This window comes from Ursus maritimus, unplaced genomic scaffold, assembly GCF_017311325.1.
Source record: "Ursus maritimus isolate PB19 unplaced genomic scaffold, ASM1731132v1 scaffold_8, whole genome shotgun sequence".
Taxonomy (NCBI): Eukaryota; Metazoa; Chordata; class Mammalia; order Carnivora; family Ursidae; genus Ursus; species Ursus maritimus.
The window spans coordinates 70,585,989-70,599,006 of NW_024426996.1; the positions used below are offsets into that span (position 1 = coordinate 70,585,989).

The 13,018-nt window shown below is 45.8% G+C and overlaps 1 protein-coding gene and 1 non-coding gene across 2 annotated transcripts in view; one reads left to right on the forward strand and one right to left on the reverse strand.

Moving 5' to 3' along the window:
* PROM1 (prominin 1) overlaps positions 1–13,018 on the forward strand; it is a 98,454-nt gene that overhangs the window by 53,668 nt on the left and 31,768 nt on the right. Inside the window, exons 4-7 of the mRNA XM_008685797.2 lie at positions 2,548–2,668; positions 4,821–4,884; positions 6,494–6,583; positions 12,295–12,512. Coding sequence (XP_008684019.2) covers positions 2,548–2,668; positions 4,821–4,884; positions 6,494–6,583; positions 12,295–12,512 — 493 coding nt within the window. The remainder of the gene's footprint in view (positions 1–2,547; positions 2,669–4,820; positions 4,885–6,493; positions 6,584–12,294; positions 12,513–13,018) is intronic.
* LOC121101583 lies at positions 9,927–10,113 on the reverse strand. The gene has a single exon (XR_005833575.1). It is a non-coding gene; the product is annotated as a U2 spliceosomal RNA (small nuclear RNA).

Here is a 13,018-nt window from a genome sequence, read left to right on the forward strand (position 1 = left end):
AAAGGCATTTATTCAGTAAAGGAACAAAGACAGGTTATGACCTAGACACCCCAAACATATGGCTAATCTTCTAAATGGATCAAATGAAACAAAGCCCAGTCCGTAAACCCACTTTCATTGAGCACCCACTATGGACAAGAGACCCATCATTTACCCAAAGGTGACAAAGAAGCAGTTTCTGCCTCTTTCTAGGGAAATCAAACATAGGTTAGAAATAGGGCAATCTAGAGTATGAAGTGAGAAATAGCCCCCCAGAATCTCAGGGAGAGCACTCTGAGAGTTCAAGGCAAGGAGGTTCTTCTCCCGTCCAGGGAATTCAGGGAAAGCCAAGTGAACTTGGGCCTGTTCTTTGTTTTCCAAGTTCATTTTGACTTCCTCTGTGACAAAATGGGTCTGGAGCGTGATGAATGACAGTGTGGGCATGTTGGGGAGAGAGAGCAAGGGGCCCCCAGCTTGAAATGTTGTGGTGGGCAGGTGTATTCAGGCGGTGGCCCTGACTCATCATGAGATGGAATATTTGAAATTGGGCAATGCAAATAAAGCTCCAGGTGCCTCGCTACAAGCCAACTTTTTCTCTTCTTCTGTTCACCCTACTCCGGAGTCATTTATGTTGGGTCATTTGTCCTTATTCGGCATAAGCGCAGCACTTAACTATTACTCTTACAGTATATTGCCTGCTTCGTAAATACCAGTGCAGACTTACGAATGGCAAAGATGGATTGTAAGGTGGTCTTTCCAAATGGCACAGACTATTTTTAATGTTCATTTCTTTTCAATTACCATCAGCATGAACCCAAACTTTAAAAAAAGGTCTTGGAGGGGCGTCTGTGTGGCTCAGTCAGTTAAACGTCTGCCTTCAGCTCAGGTCACAGTCCCAGGGTCCTGGGATTGAGTTCTGCATCAGGCTCCCTGCTTGGCAGGGAGTCTGCTTCTCCCTCTACGCCTTCCCCCCTCCCCCCGCTTGTGCTCTCTCTCCCTTTCACGCTCTCTCTCTCAAATAAATAAATAAATCTTTTAAAAAACTAATAAAATTTTAAAAAGGTCTTGGAGACCTTGTGGACATCCAGTAACCCCTCTCCTTTGCTGTTTGAGAAGTACTTATACAATTTAATTTTCAGTTTTGCAATACCAGCCAGGCTCACAGAAGGAAAGTGACTTTCTCAAGCTCCCAAGTGTGAGTTAGGGGCAACAGTGGGGTTAGAACACACGTCTCACTCCTACTCTAGTACACATTCCACGGCAATTTGTTAACCATAAGAATGTCCAACAGTGTGTGTTACAGACTTTTTTCAGATTAGTCTGGAAAACCTAAGGTACTTCTGTAATACCGCATTGGGAAAGTATGTTCTAAGTGAGACCAACAATGAACCAATGTTGCTTGGAATGAATCGTGACTGTAAATAGGGCGAATGCCTATCCCCATTCCCCAAGACGGAGGAGTTGCCTGGGAGCAAGTTTGCCTATTATGTGCAAAACCTTTTTCTAGAAACCTATCCACATCTTCCATTGGATGTTTACAAACAAACAATTTTGTCATTAATTTCTGTAGTAAATACTGTTTAGAGTTTAGGTAGTTCCTTGCTGCCATCTAGTGGCTAAATCCAGAAGGGCCTTGCTAATTAGCAATTTTCAAGGTAACATTTTAATGTTGAAAGGCTTTGACACAAAAACAAACCAACTGGTCAAATTAATTTAAGTCAGGGGATTGTTAGTAACTAGTTAACATTAAGAGCCCTTAAAATGATTAAATGCAGACATTTTAGATGGCTTGAAAATGTGTTTTTAATTTTCACGTAGATTAGCTTTTCATGCAAGATACCTTTCACAGTGTTTTTGAAACTCTATTGAAGTATATTTTATGTAGAGAAGAGCGTCCATATCATAATTACGTAGGCATCAACTTGCATGACGTGAGCACGCCCATGATGTCATTAGTCACCTCTACCCAAATACAAACACTGACTTTTAGCACCACTGGTTTCTTGATTCTGTATGTCATATAAAATAGAATGTTACAGTATGTATGCTACTGTTTGCAGCTTCTCACAGGGCAGCTTGATACTAAAGTAACTCATGTTTCTTTTCCACTTGGACAACAAAAAAGTAGTAAAGACAATCAGAGCAACAACTCGATTAGGAAGCCCAAACCATTCTTTCATTTTGGTATTTCTCCTGATAGTCTTCTTTGGAGGGAGCAGAGGTATGCCCGCGGGGTGTGTTTGTGTGTGCGCTGGGCAGGACGGTGTGCACCCACATTCCCACGTGGGCAGGAATGACGCTCTGTTGCACACACTGCCTTGTAAACCTTGCTCCTTCTGTTCCCATCACAATTTAGTGGAAACACTGTTCCATTTATGAGATTCATATGTAACAGAACAGCATATCTTAAATGGCTGTGTGTCTCCTGTGAGAGGGCTGAGTCCCATGTTGTGGTCTACATGTTGGATTATGGGGTCGTGGTGGGATCTGCCCAGCAGCTCTGTGCCTGGCCGGAAGACCATGGGTCACGTGGTAAATGCCCTTCCTTCTCTTTTCCATTTCTGGCAGCGTGGGTATCATCTATGGTTTTGTGGCAAACCACCACCTGAGGACCCAGATCGAAAAGACTCGGAAACTGGCAGACAGCAATTTCAAAGACTTGAGAACCCTCCTGAATGGAACGCCAGCGGTAAAAACCACAACTCTCTATCCCATGACGCTCGGGGTTGGGGGCCTTTCTGAGTCCCTGTACATATTTGGAATCTCATTTGGACTTCTAGAAGCCCAGTGAATCAGTGTAGACAGGTGCTATCTTTTAATTTCGTAGATGAAGAAATAAAGGCCGAGTGCGTGATTTTTAAAAGCGTACAAAAGCATCATTTCAGAACCGGTGTCGTTATTTTATGACTTTCTTTTCCTTTATTTTAAGGTATAACATAAAATTATAGTATTTATTATATAACTGCTTAACTATTTTATGGGTCTTGTGATTTTTTTTTTTTTTAAAGAAAAATCTTTGGACGCCATTGTCCTTTCTCTTTGGCAATATAGTTAACTACGCGTGGTTTGCATGAAGTTACTCTTGTCGTGAGACAAGAGTTTCAAGAGTTTTCTGCTTTATAAACACCCATTTGCTAATATCTGTGTACATGTGTAGAATTCCTTGGGAAGGGGATACACACACACATGCCCACATACACGCACACCCAGAAGTTGTTTTTGGGAGAATGGGAACAGTGTGGCTGGAGGGCATGTTTTTCTGTATCCCAGAAGCACATTGATGTCTTGCCTCTAGAGAATATTGTTTTTTTAAAATGTCTGAGCAGAAACCAGCCCAAATAATTGATGCTGAGCTCATGGGTACGAGTATGTGAAAGAGGATGCTTTCCTGTTGAATTCCCTAGCCACAGCCGCCAGAATCCGTGGACCTTTTCACACAGAGATGTGCTCTTCTAAGTTTATTATATTCTAAACAATACTGACATATTAAATATTGTACCAGTTTTTAAAAGTGGGGTTGGGGGGCGCCTGGGTGGCACAGTTGTTAAGCGTCTGCCTTCAGCTCAGGGCGTGATCCCGGCGTTATGGGATCGAGCCCCACATCAGGCTCCTCCGCTAGGAGCCTGCTTCTTCCTCTCCCACTCCCCCTGCTTGTGTTCCCTCTCTCGCTGGCTGTCTCTCTCTCTGTCAAATAAATAAAATCTTTAAAAAAATGAAAGTGGGGTTGGAACCAAAAGAGCAAAAAATGCAAGCATTTTTTAATATTGGGATTAGAGAAGCTAATTTTATTCATAGCTTTGTAAGAGGGAAATGTTTCCTTCTCCCCATCTGTGAATAAAAATTCATATTGTTTTCACCCACCATTCTAAAGACTTCAAAGTAAAACCCTTTTCCCAAAAAGGTGGCAACATTAACCATATAGCAGTCATGGCCTTTGAACTTTGGGATTGCTTTCAGAATCTTGGAAGGATCCTAAATGGTCATGACTTTTGGGGAAACTTATCTAGTTCAAAATATATGAAGACATCTAACAAACACATAAAAAAATGGGCAGAATGTGAGTAGTCCATTTAATGAGGAAATACAACGGGCCCCAAACATAGCAAGATATTTAACCTTTAGTAGTTGGAAAAACGAAAATTTAAATACACATGTACATTTTCACTGAGGGGATTGGCAATGATTATTTAACAAATTGTAACACCCAGTGTCGCAGAGGGGGTGGGAAGCAGGTCCGTTAGGGCACAGAAGACCGGAGGGTAAGCGCCACTTCGGAGGCCAGCTCCATAGTAGCCACTGAATAAAATGGTGGGTCCTAGTGCGGTAGATTGATTACAAATGGCCTTGAGTTCTTTCTGGTCCCTCGCCTGAAGAGCTAGATCTGTTTCCAACCCCTTGAATCTGCTCCGTGCCTATGACTTGCTTTGACAAAAAGAATGCAACGGGTGTGACCTTGAGCTCACTCTGACCTCAGGTTTCCTGAGACCTCACAGTGTCCTCTCCTCTTCTCTTGCTGCCAAGGCCATCGTGTGAGCACACCCAGGCTGGCCCTTAGAAGATGAGAGGCCATGTCAGGGGAGGGGCCCGTCTGTCCCCAGGCCCGCCGGCCCCACCCGGGCTCTTCACAGTGCCAAGGCACAGAATCAGGAGAAACTAGAAATCCTGTTTCCTAAACCAATAAGTTTTAGAGTGTTGTTAAGAAGTCTGGGTATCAGTATATAGAGATATAAGTATCCCTAAGAATTAGAGGCTTTGGATTTTAGGAAAGTTTCGTGTAATTTTATTTTATCTTATCTTATCTTATCTTATCTTATCTTATTTTATTTTATTTTATTTTTTAGCAAATCAACTATGTACTGAGCCAGTACGCGACCACGAAGAAAAAGGCGTTCTCAGATCTGGATAGTGAGTAAAACTTGAAGTTGCCTCAACTTGGTTTGCTTGTTGGTTTGTTGGTTGGTTGGCTGGTTGGTTTTGGCTAGAAGATGCTCTGGCCATCTCCCATGAAGCATGGGCTAAGCGATCAAGTATGCCATTTCTACAAGTTCTGCATCAAAGTTGGCGCAAAGCAGAACAATTCCCTAGAGTTACGCACAGTTAGCCATTTGTTACGCGATGACTAAAATGCAGCCTTTCTGGGAAGAATGCCTTTGCTTTCCTGGGGTCGCGAGTGCTTGTTCTGCACTCCCCATGTGACGGATGAAGTGGGTCTCTGTCAGGTCCACTGTCACAGACGGTGATGGGCTCCCCGGAGAAACCAGTGGGCTTCAGAAATAGGGGGAGTGGGCAATGCTGGTCCCTGCAGGCTCCCAAGGAGGTCCCACACAGCCTCGCTCAGTGGTTCTCCGCCAGCGGCTGTTTTGCCTTCCAAGAAACATCTGGCAGCGTCTGGAGACATTTTGGTTGTCCCAGTAGGTGACGGGGGTTGGGGAGGGCAGTGCGGCCGGCATCTGTGGGTAGAGGCCACGGAGGTTCCAAACACCCTACAACACACAGGACAGCCCCCACCACGAAGAATTATCCAGCTCCAAATGTCCATAGTGTCATTGTTGGGAAACCCTGGCCTAGCTGAAGAGATCAGGGGCACAAGCACGTACGGCTCAACTTTGTAAACACTGTGTTCCTAGGACAGGTTTCCCACTATCCGAAAGCTGAGCGTTCCTGTGAATACTTTTGTACCCAAAATGGCATAAAGCAAAGAAACGATTACCGTTGATATATATGGAAACACTTTCGAGCATTCCCAGACCCCAAAAGTTACGTCTCAGGCTGTCCTGATACCACAGGCCACATCTGACAAGCGGATGCACACAGCAGCTGGAGAAGCCCAGATGCTCACGGACACAGCCCCTTGTATTCTAAATATATAAGCACTACCCTCAAAACTCAATAAGAAAACAAACACCCCCCCAAAACAGACATACTTTCCCAAAGAAAATATACATATATCAAATAAGTCATTAGACATCATTAGTCAAAATTACTAACCATTAGAAGGTAGAAAATTAAAACTACAATGACATACTGCTTCACACACAATAAAATGGACAAATGAAAAATAATGACAATATCAAGTGCAAACGACAACACAGAGCAATGGGAAGACACATATATTGTTTATGGAAACTCAGTAGGTGAGCTCTGGCGCGGCACCCGGAGAGGCTGGGTGTGATTTCCGGGGAAGGCGCTGGGGGGCGCACTCTCCCTGTCTCTGTATGGGCTCATCTCCACTGCAACACCAGCAGGGCACACCTGTAGGATTAAATACCCCATCTGTGCTGATTGCTTTTTCACTGGGGACGGCTGGTGTGGGAACTTTGAATAGCATGAAGAAATCTCCCCTAAGAAGCAACACCTGCACGGGGTCGAGGATGAAAAGGTGGCTTTCAGGGCAGGAGAGACCCCAGATGACTTTCCAAGGCAGGAAATCTTGCAGCGGGAGGAAAATATGAGTAAGAGGAGAGGAAATTCATGGAGCCGACCCTCATAGCCCCTTCTGCTTCTTTGCATTTAGATATTAAGTCATTGCTGGGAGGCGGAATTCATGAACAGCTAAGACCTAAAGTGATGCCCGTGCTTGATAACATCAAGGCCATGGCCGAAGGTGAGCACCGCACCGGAAATGGGTTAAGAGAGGGTTCCCACTGGAAGTTTCCGGCTTCCCAGGATCATGCAACCCTTTCTTGTTTTCCCCAGATGTGGGCATGCCAGCAGGCCAGGCAAAGACACACAGCATCGCAATGGTTTGGTCTGGTTTGGTTTTTCTTTTTTTTTAAAAAAAAACCCTTGAGCCAAAGAGGTTGTACTAATTGTCTACAAGTCCTTTGAAATAATAACAGCAGCATTTGCTAGGAGCCCGCCACCTGTTTTTGTAAAGATGGTTACTGGAAGGCAGCCGTGCTCCTCTGCTTAGGGGACATTTGCGGCTGCTCCCGCGCCATGACTGACAGCAGGGTTGAACAGGTGCACAGGGACCCTGTGGCCCTCAAAGCCTAAATGTTTAGCATCTGCCCCTTTCCGGAAAAAGCTTGTCAACTCTTGCTATAGAAGATGAATAGCCTCGAGAATTTTGGGTCTCTGGGGGTCTATTGGTTACTCTTTCCTTTTCCCTGGAAAGAACAACTTTTGGGAAGGAGGGCTCTGTAGAGATATCTTAAGACACCGCAGTCAGTGATCTCAGTGAGCAGATGTACTGATTCTAAGAAACTGCATATTCAATCGCAATGAGAAAAAGACTCCGAGACCCTTCCAAATGTTGAGGAGATGTCTGTGCTAAGTGTTCGATGGAGAGGACAACTTCATCTGCGTCTCACATTTGTCATCCTGCCACTGTGAATTGTACTTTCATGAGCCAGGATTCCTGAGAACACAGGCCACAGAGGGAGGACTTGTGTCCAAGTCAGAAAGTTACGCCCGTTCCTTTTGGCATTCTTCCCTGCCACCCCCCCTTCCCCTTAGAGTTCAAAGACATGGAACCAGGAAACGGAATGACATGCAGAACAGGCCAGGAGTTGGTAAGATTAATTTTGATCAACGGATTAGTCTTTCCTTGCTCTTCTCCTTGACCCTACAATGGGTCGCCCTGTAACTGAGGGTGTGTCCTCTGCTGTGGACCCGCTTAGATGCCTCCCTGACACCTGCTCATCTCATCACCACCCATGTCCTTCCAATGCAAGGAAACTGAGGCCCAGAGAAGGAATGTGACCGTAAACACCCACGCCTCCAGCCTGCCTGCCTTCCTTCCTTCCTTCCTTCCTTCCATACCTGGCCCTTGCCTATCCTTCCAGTCAGTTCCCATCTCAACCCTCCAGCCCCCAAACCTTCCCTTCCAAGCCACGAATCTCAGCGTTTATTCTACCATAGGTCTCTGCCGGCATAATTCTCTCTCAGACCCCTGTGCTGCATGTCTTCCTCGGCCTGTTGATTTTGTTCATGTCTTAATTCCCCTAGCTTGTCTGGAGACGCCCAACACAGTGTCTGGCCCAGAGCAAATTGTCACTTCTTGAACGAATAAAGGCCTGCAGACCTTACCTTCGTTTTCTAAGCGTAGAATACTGTAACTTTGCTGGTGATGGAGTAGAAAATGGATTATATTCTTTCATAGTTCTGCTTCAGTTGCTAGGCAACTCCTTTTGACTTTATAAGCTTCCTGATCTTTTACTTTTAATGTCTGTAGTCATTTGATTTTTTTTTTTTTTTTTAGTTGCCCTTGATGCACCATGTGGCTAAATCTATCTAGTCAAGTCAGATTATAGTCGTTTTCATTTGCTTTGGGAATTTTGCAGACGATTCTTGGGGGTCTTCTGGAGGTGCCATTGATGTGATACGAATGCCAAAGACCCTTTAAGTGGCTTAATCAACAGCAAATATATCACACATGACAAGACATTGGACATATGGCGTTTCCAAAGTTAGCTGCTTTGGGCGTTCAACAGCACTGTTGACGAGCCCTTCACCCCCCTGCCCCGTCCTGGTGGTTAGCAGGACGTATTCGTTAACCAACCACCAGGAACAGACAATGAAAGGAGGTGGGGGACTGGTGGCTCCTCGTCCCCTCACTGGAAGAATCGTCACTCCTGTAAGATGCTGAACCTTCACTTCCCACGTCTTTGGCATCACTCTTGCTAATAATCCTCCATGTCCCCTCCTCAGAGCTTCATGTGTTTGCACTTCACCAATGGGTTAATGATGACTTGGGCTGGCTCTGTGACCTTTACCATCAAACGTCTCCAGTTATCTGTCTTCTCTTAGAAACATCTCTTGAGCAATTATGTGTCATTTCCCTGACACATACAGAAAATCTGTCTCTATCTGGCTTTCAGCTAAGTGGATTATTTGCTCATGTAACTGACACTGGCTTCAGGTAAGGCTTGATCTAGTGGTGAGATTCTTTCCACCCAACTCTTCTCCACAATGTCTGTATTATTCTAATGCCAACTCCCCTTGTGTTGCAAGAGGGCTAACACTAGCCACATTGGTCCTCCTCCTCAACCAGATTTCCCTCCAGCTGGGCCATCTGGGGTTCCACAGCCATCTTTGGACCAGAGCTACACGGGGGAAATGGGTTGGCTGGGGGTATCCAGGGCCCACTCCTTAAGCGGGAGGTGGAACCCGTGTTATCCAAACAGAGGTCTGCTGCAGTGCAGGAAGCAGGTGACATGGCTTCTGAGATGCAACCGACCAAGTCCACAGCAAGCGTTTGTAGAAATTATTAGCCATAAAATAATACTTGGAAAGCTTTTGAGTGTTGAGGGCCGGCCACGTACCAGGTGCTTTTCTTAAATCCTGTTAGTCCTCACAAGAGTTCTGAGTGATCGGTAGAGTCACCTCTCTTTTACCAGCTCAAGACAGTAAGGCTCAGAGATCATGTAACTTGTGCAAGGCCAGGGATCTGGGGACTGGTGGCGCTGGGATTCAGATGCAGGTCAGACTGCAGCACCTGTGTTGCCGGGTCCACACTAGAGGGTAGTTGGGCCCCAACACTGTTGGAGAGTGTTAATATAGAGGGTGTTTTTGTGGCATCCATCGCAAGACAGCACGGAGTAACATTGAGCAGGAGTTAGGGATCTCGAGTTCAAGCGCTGCTGTGGCCACAGGATGACGCCAGACACCAGGCATTTGGAAAATCGGTCTCCCGCGTTCTCCAGCCCCCAAATCGGTAATGGTAGAGCCTGTGCAAAAACAGATGAACGATGCAGTGTGGTTGCCATGTGCCTTTACTTTGGGCCCACGATTTGCCCAATTCTTCATGTTTGAATGATAATTTTCTTTGGATTAAAGACTTTTAAAACAGATTTTATTTTTCTCCTCAGTGTTTCCTGTGTTGGTGTTAAAGTTTTATTATGTTTTTTAAACACAGGCTGAATCCGTGAAAGTTTAGCCTCTGGTGTTGCCACACCTTCTCATACATGCTTAATAAGCTGCTCTGATAGGGGGTTTGGTCCTTGAAGGGGGGCACCGTTCCTGGAGGTAGTACGACGCTAGGTCAATGTGTGGATGGAGGAGCCTCTCATTCCATCCCCCTGCTCCCCAAATCCATTTAATATGTGGCCCTCAGATAGAGGACGCATCAGCTATTAAATTGATAAGAACAGATAACTGCCCTGGATCTTAGCCAAAAGGCTGAGAATCAATGCTTTGACAAATTTTTTTTGCTAAAAATTCCTTGCAGCTTTCCGTGTTTAGTGGCTTTGGAGAGAGCAGCGACATGCGGATTCATGTAAATCTTATTTGAGCTACAATTCAGGACCTACAAAGGAGATGTGCTATGAGCTGGTAAAATGTTCATTAACTAAAATTGAGAATCTGAAATATCTTTCCGCTGACTTCAGCTACATAATATATGTGATCTTGCTAGGTCTGGACTGACTCCCGGAGTCGTAACCCAGTAGATATTTTATCGACTATATATATATATATATATATATACATATTTATTACCTCGGAGTCTTTCTTGGGACATGACTGAATGGTACCCATAACCCAGAATGTCTATAGACTGTGCTTAAATGGACACACGTATTATGGGCCATCAATTTATTTTATCATCCCTCGTTCTAGGTTGGTGTTGTTTGTCTCTTGCTTTAAAATACCTTCTCTTAAAATGGAAAGGACTGTGAGCGGTAAACCACATTAAACTGTGAGGTGTATGTTGTGTGATGGGAGGCGTACGTCAGCACACGCTTTTGCATCCTGTCATGTGTTTTTAGCTGCAACCCTGGTCTTTGATTCTTGTTTTTGCTGTGGTAGACGTTCATTGAGCCTCTAATATGAGCCGTGCTTTGCTGATAATCCTGCGAGGTAGGTGCAAGAGATGAGACGCTGACTCCCAGAGTGACTCTTTGATGAAGTCTTAATTATTATTATATCTCCAACAATGTTAAGACATGACTGGACCAAAATTCAAGAGAAAAGATTGAAGCAGATGTTAAGATTTTATATCTAGGTAAGGTGACAGGATCTGGGGCCAGTGGCCATTCGGTCCTATGCTGGAAGCCTCCTCGGGTCTCAGGGTAAGTCATCAGAGCTGGGTTGAGGTGCCATCTTGGGTGACATGGGCCATGCCATCTCCTAAGAGCAGACCTGCTAAGACACAGCCGAGAATCATAGCCTCTCCTCAGAACCAAGAGATGACCCAACCAGCTCCCCACTTTACAGATGAGGAAGCCGGGATCCCCAGGCGTGAAAGAGTTTGCCAAAGATGTTATCCCAAGGTGATCACAGAATTGGGAAAAGACCCAGGCGAGATCCCACAACGCGGGCATTAAAGTGCGTATGTGCGCTTGTGTGCGTGCGGTTTTACCACTCACGTTTTATGTGGTTGCCAGGCAAAGTTGGGGAAACCAGTTTTTAGGGGCACTCACACTTTTCCTTGCAACACCCCGGTGTGGCTTGATGCTCTGCCATCTGTTCTGTGAGGCTGGAAGACTTGCTGGGTTAGAAGAAAAGCAGTGCCCTCTGATTTAGATTTCACATCTTTTACCGCTGTGGCTTGAAGTCACTGTAGGAAAGGGTTGTAATTCGCGACCTCCCTGGTCGTGAATACAGAGCTCTACACCTCAGAAAAATCAGGAGGATAGCAAACAGTTATCAAGGATTTCCTAGTATAAGAATGTGTCCTGGGCTCTGAGGCTCCCCAAATAGAACCGATGGACTCACTGCCATGGAGGAATCTCAGGCTGACCATTCTGACGCCCACATCTTATGATGAATGTGGTGCTGTTTTCCTCATGTTCCGATGAGGAACTCGCTGAAGAACTTTCAGGAATCGGTTTCCGGTGACCAGCAAGTGGCAAGGCTGGGATCGGCACCTAGACCCGCCTGAACCCCAGTCCATGCTCGTCAGCTGCTGCGTGTGTCTAATTCCGGCTCTCTGAATGTCCGTCGCTGAGATACGTCTGGGTGTGATCCGTTTTGACGTGGGTTAAAACCGCTCGGGGTCGAAGATGCTAGCTTGTCAGGGCTGGCCTCTTCGAGGCTGGGCGATGCTGGGGGAGCGACACCTTTTCCTGCCGTGACTGGTCCTGTGCCGGCCAGTGATGCTGCACCTTGGTGTCCCCCTTGCATTCCTCGGCTGGTTCTTGCTCCTTCTTCTTGTCTGAAGAGCCCCCACGTGGGAAAGCTGAGCCGGCTGGCGTGGCTGGGCGCGGAGGCCAGCAGTGTCCTTGTGCTCCCCGGCGGGCTCCTGTGGTTGCCTCCCAGCGCCTTTTATACATGCACCTCAAGTTCCCCAAGGGTACTTTGTAGATGAGAAGGAGTTTCGCCATTGCCTGCCTAGCGGGTGAGTCTATCCTGAAGCTCGCTGTGTCCCCACAGCAATCAAAGAGACCAAAGAAGCCTTGGTGAACTTGAACACCACCTTGAAGGAGCTGAAGGAGTCAACTGCACGACTTAACACCAGCCTCAGTGATGTGAGAAGGAATGTGGAGCAATCGCTCGGTGACCCCATGTGCGCTGTGCCGCCAGTGGCCACCACGTGCAACAACATCCGAGTATCTCTCGGCCAGCTGGACGACAATACCGACTTGGGTCAGGTGAGGAGGCGACCTTGCTACAGGGCAGTGTCACTGGGACACCTGTCGGGTGCATGGTGGCCTGGGGTCTCTGTCGGCCTTCCCTGGGGATCTGATCACCCCATTGGCGTGGCTGCAGCCAGAGAGAAGGAATAATGGGAAACCCCTTCTAAAGTGTTCTCTGTGGTTGATTTGGTGGAAACTACCAGAATGAATTCAGCTTTAAAAAGAAAAAAGGAAGCAGAACGTGTTTTTGTAGACCTATAAAAATTAAAATGTAGTTTCAAATGACATGCCTGGTATATTGATCACATATGCCTAAATATAAGGGAATTCCCCATATTCCAAAGAGAATATTAGGGGGGAAAAAAGAATTTGTAGCAACTTGAATATATAAAGTCCCAAGATATAGATAAGGTAATCGTGTCTCCTCATGATTTTTAATGTATCAAGATAGTGGTGTATACATGCCACATTTTTTTATAATACAATATTTTAATATGACTATACTCTTCTCACTTTCCTAT